Source organism: Geospiza fortis, unplaced genomic scaffold, assembly GCF_000277835.1.
Source record: "Geospiza fortis unplaced genomic scaffold, GeoFor_1.0 scaffold538, whole genome shotgun sequence".
In the NCBI taxonomy this organism is placed as follows: Eukaryota; Metazoa; Chordata; class Aves; order Passeriformes; family Thraupidae; genus Geospiza; species Geospiza fortis.
The window spans coordinates 2,368,694-2,373,685 of NW_005054368.1; the positions used below are offsets into that span (position 1 = coordinate 2,368,694).

The 4,992-nt window shown below is 45.6% G+C and overlaps 1 protein-coding gene across 1 annotated transcript in view; it reads right to left on the reverse strand.

The window, feature by feature from the left end:
* INTS2 (integrator complex subunit 2) overlaps positions 1 to 4,992 on the reverse strand; it is a 14,466-nt gene extending 9,474 nt beyond the window's left edge. Inside the window, exons 1-10 of the mRNA XM_031059829.1 lie at positions 4,798 to 4,992; positions 4,222 to 4,360; positions 3,509 to 3,611; positions 3,236 to 3,349; positions 2,798 to 2,928; positions 2,545 to 2,718; positions 1,874 to 2,100; positions 1,227 to 1,352; positions 611 to 682; positions 395 to 509 (exon numbers count right to left, since the gene is read on the reverse strand). Of these exons, the coding sequence (XP_030915689.1) occupies positions 395 to 509; positions 611 to 682; positions 1,227 to 1,352; positions 1,874 to 2,100; positions 2,545 to 2,718; positions 2,798 to 2,928; positions 3,236 to 3,349; positions 3,509 to 3,611; positions 4,222 to 4,360; positions 4,798 to 4,961 (1,365 nt within the window). The 5' untranslated portion in view covers positions 4,962 to 4,992. The remainder of the gene's footprint in view (positions 1 to 394; positions 510 to 610; positions 683 to 1,226; positions 1,353 to 1,873; positions 2,101 to 2,544; positions 2,719 to 2,797; positions 2,929 to 3,235; positions 3,350 to 3,508; positions 3,612 to 4,221; positions 4,361 to 4,797) is intronic.

Below are 4,992 nucleotides of genomic sequence, written 5' to 3' on the forward strand. Positions count from 1 at the left end.
CTTTCACAATAGTGAATTATTGGCAAATCTTCTTTAGTAATTTAATGAAATTCATTTTTACATGTATAGATATTTCTTTTAACTATTTAAAATAAAAACTTTGCAGTTCAATTCGGAAAACACTTCACTTAGTCTTCTAAAAAATTAATTTCTCAGAAATAATGACTTCAACAGGGTGATTCTTTTATCACCACATTCCTCTGTATAAAGAGCTAGGCACATTTGAATATTCTTCCAGGTTAATAATTACTCATTTTTCACGTTATATTTAGGTATATTAGCAAAACCAAAGCTCTTTATATCAAAAGTAAAGTAAATACCAAACTATCAAAACCCAGTAAAAAATCTCATTTTAACAGACAAATGTACAGGCTAGAAATAACTTAGGATTTACCTTCATTCCCAAGGTGGAGCAGACCAAATCAATGATGGCACTGAGCTGGTTGCTGTGGAAATACATGGCTACCAAGAGGAGCATCTCTCCAAAGGAAGCAGACACACCAGAAATGCTGATGAGAACAAAGAGGAAGAAACACAGAACATAAGTAAATAGGACATAAATAAATATGAGATTACTGGAATCACTAAAAGAAATCCAGCCTGCTCTCACCTTTCAAAGTAGGCTTCTTCCTTTATCATCCAACTGAGCCACATCACCATGAGTTGCTCCTGTTCTGGGGTGCTGCACAAAGAAAATCCATAATAGATCCTTTTCCCAGAAAACCAGTGCCAGTTTTACCACCACTTGCAGAAAAGGCACTGTTTGAGGAACGTTACACCAGGAGACTTTTTGTCACTTTCACTTCAGCAGCCAACTGCTGATAAGAAGCGATATTTGGCACAAAGGTCAGTCCAACTGTCAGGCAACTTCCTTTTTGGAATGCATCCAACAGAAAGCTACACCCTGAATTGTCTGCACTGCTTCTCTCCAAGGAACTTAGCCATGAACCTGTTCCATGGAACAGTGAACAAGTCAGGCCTACTTCAGTCTTCAAAAAAACCCACTCACACTAAACTCATGCTAATGCTCACCTCTCAAAAGACTCGGTATAAAACAAGAGTGAAATATCCATTCACTAACCACAGGGTGAGACAAATCCCTTCCATCAACCTATGGAGATTTTATAAAGCATTAAGGGGAAAAAAAATTCAGCTCTGGGACGGGCATTGCCTTAATGGTGCTAAACCAGTCAGATTTCCCAAAGCTCCTGCTGTACTGAGAGTACCTGACCAGAGTGGAGAAGGCCAGAAGCATGCAGAAGGACAGGGACACGAAGCGCACACCGGCCGGGGTCGCGGGAGGGCGGCTCGTCATCAGCTGCAGGAGCTGCTCAGCTTCCTCATCTGTGGGCCTGGGCAGGACACAGAACAAAACAAAGCCGGGGACTGAACAGGGAAGAGATTTCCAGTCTCTCACAATGGCTAAAGATTCAATTTTCCCTGTTATTCAACCTGTCAAGGTGGTAATTTGCTCTGAACTTAACAGAGATAAAAATCTCTGTAAAGAGACAACAGTGAGGAAACTTCCCCAGGATATAATCTTGCCTATTGGCACAAACTACTTAAATTAAAACTAACAATGCTACATCAAAACTCAGTAAAAAGTGAAAGCAAAGGAATAAATTCAAAAGCCATGCAATGTATGTTGCTAGAAGAGAAAAGAGTTGATAACTCTACACTGCTCCAACCATGTGTGTTTAGAGTTCTCTTAACAAGTCTGTAGAAGTGATTTTGCAGCAACAGAGGACTGAAATTGGTGAGTGCTGCCACAACTTTTGAGGACACAGTGGCATTACGACAGAAAGCCCAAAGCCCTCACAGCCATGAATGTGCAGCCCTGAACAAAACCCCAGAGCATGCCAAGGCTCCTTACTTGAGGCCAGCAATGCCCATGAGGGCACAGTAGAGGCGCAGCAGGGCGCTGGCCTTCACCACGTGCTCCTCCTTGAGGCCCGAGTACACGGACACGTTGGGCTCCGTGTCAGCCTCCGCCTCCTCCACGATGTGCGTGCTGCGCACCGTGGGCAGGATCCCCATCAGCTCCAGCAGCAGCTGCCTCCTCATCTGCCACAGCACAGAGCTGATGTTATCTCTTTTTCTCTGTGTAAGAGGTTAAGAGATGAGAACAATGTCAAATTCAGCCCAACAAACAATGTGTTATGTAAGAGTTTTCATAGTCAAAGGAAGAGGGTTATTTTTTTTAAATACAGTTTTCAGTTCCGAGCTTTAGCTATGTCACCTGAGCATCTTCCCATTGTGAACACTGAGAATGAACATTTTTATCAGGCAAATATTACAAGCATACAATTCCTTGGTTTCCATTCCTAAAAACCTCTCAAGGGAACAACCAAATAACTGCTGCCTTCAGGGACATTACTTATAGACCTGAGAACCCCATAAGAAGAGGTTGCCCTATAAAGGTTCCTCCAAGACATGCAACAGGATTTATGTGCATTCAGACAAATCTGCAGCACACGTCCAGAAGAGTTACATCAAGCTACAAGAATATTTCTTTAAAAGCAGAATACTCTAAGATTTTCTTACCTGTTGCCCATTTCGGATGAAAGTTCCAAACCACGTCCGAACCTTTGCATTTGTTCCGAGCAGCAAACCACTCACAAAACACACCAGGTCACTCACTCCATCATCTGAGGATTCATTCTTGGTGTGATCCAAGGTCAAAGCCACACCAAGACCTGGCAGGTGACACTCCTCCACCTGATAAAACACTCAGGTTCAGTCATCTTTTCTGGGTTTGAAGCTTCAGGAAGGTTCTTGGGATTCTGATGAGACTCACCACCATGCCCCGGACCCTGAGGGCTTGGGAAGGGTTCATCTTGCACAGGTGCCGCAGAGCCTCCGTCCTGCGCCGGCCGCCGACGCTCTCCTCGTCCTGCCGCTCGCCATTCTTTATCAAACCCCTGCACACTAAAGAGCCAACAGCAGCTCTGAGGAAACCTTCCCAATTCAAATTATCACCTGTCTCAGTGGCATCTAAACGCCTGTTAGCAGGGATAGAGGAGGTTATGAGCCCCTGCCCAATCAGCCTCTGTAACAGTGACCTCCAGATGAAAAGCTGTGACACACACAGCCCACCTGGCCTGCAAAAAATGGGAATCAACATGCCCAGGTGGCAGCACCCAGCAGTTCAAACCTGTACAATCCGTGGTTTAGCCCAGAATTAACCACACTGGTAGAAATCACTCCAAAAGCTGCAGGAGAAGCTGTAACTCACCCTCGTTGAAGCTGTCAGGGACATTGGCCACCAGCAGGCAAAGGAACCAGGCTCCGTTCTTAACGTGCAGCAGAGCTTCAGCCACATCCACTATCGGCAACAGCGATGGCAGCTCTGCATGGAAAGAGGGTGCTGAAAGTCACAATGTTTCACTGGGAAACAAAAATCCTGTTTCCAAGAGCTTAGATTAACCTTACATCTGCCATAGCAGCTCCCAAACTGCTTTGTTACATTTGTGAGAGGTCAGAAAACACCGTAAGTACAGAAACACACCTGCTTGCAAAATGCAGAGAACATCTGCTGCCTCCTCCAGGTAAACAGGACTCTCAAAGAGCTCAGAAGATTTGAGGAAAAATTCACCATTTGATTCTGACACCTGCAAGAGAACATTTATCATCAGTGAACAGGTTTTATGGAGCAATTTGTCTAAATCTGTTTTAAACTCAGCATGTTTAATAGATTGAAAACTGCCAAAAACATAAAGCTATCAACACAGAACAAGCAGGAAAAGTTTGTAGAATAAGAAATATTTACTACTGGAAATACTTCAACACAGATGGCATCATTGCTTCTTTTCAGAAGAAAGAAAAACAGCCCACTGACATTCTAAGTTTACACAAGGAAAACAAAATGTTCGGTGAGAAAGGAAGTGGGGGAAGAGAAATATGATGGCTAATACCACACTGCAGTAGGAGCAAAGAATGGGATGGAGAAAAGTCATTACTTCATTTCCAAAGTGACAGATCACCAAATCACATTACGTGTGAGTATAGCATATTACAGAATCTCTATAACATCAGCAAAGACTTCCTAAAGGAGTCTAAAGAGTTTAAGCACAAGCCACTGTTCAATCAGACTGAGACTCTGAATCTGGATAAAGCAGGTAAGAACTGGAGAAGAGTGCTCACACCACCAGCAGCACCAGAAACACAACCAGTTCAGAGGGCAACTAAAAGTGACAAATATCCACCTATGGGGAAGTTCACCTTGTTCATAATGGCCAGCAACTCGCTGAGCACCAGCCGGAGCCGCCGAGGAGAGTCACTGTGCTCAAATTCCAGCGTCAGCCCGTGCTGCAGCTGGGACACCAAGATGCTTTCTCCACTGCCACCTCCCAGCTTGTGCCTGGCACACAATTCAAAACAACAAGTGTTAAACGTTTCTGCAAAGACAGAAATGCTTCTGGTTAAAGGAAGGCAGCAGCTGCCTAGGGATCTCTTCTATCCTTTATAAAGACTGTTATAATTGCAGTCTTTATACAGTACAATTTTTGTACTGTACTGATGCAGTACATTACAAAAATTTCAAGTGCTTGTATTCCCCAGCAGCACAGAGAGTCAGGAAAGCGCATCCACCTGAGCTGTCCCTTCATCCCCCAGAGCACCCCACACCTCCGCGGAGCACGGCGGTGAACAGATCCCAGCACACACAACAAACCCCAGGGCTTTCCTAGGAGAGCATCGAGGGACACGAATGGCCGGGTGCGTCCGGCGCTTCAACAGCTGGAACAGCTGGAATAGCCACACAGCGCTTCCGCCACAGATCCCCGCTCTCTGCCTTACCGGAGCTGCTGCTCCTTGCTGGCGTCCTGCTCCAGTGCGTGGAAGTCCACGGAGAGCAGCGCCACGATGGAATTGACCGCCTCGACCCCCGAGAGCAGCCGCAGGATCAGCTTCTTGTCCTGCGCCCAGCTCTGGCTCTGGTCGGCGGGAGCGCACAGCGCCATGCGCACGAGGCAGGGCAGCAGCAGCCGCAGG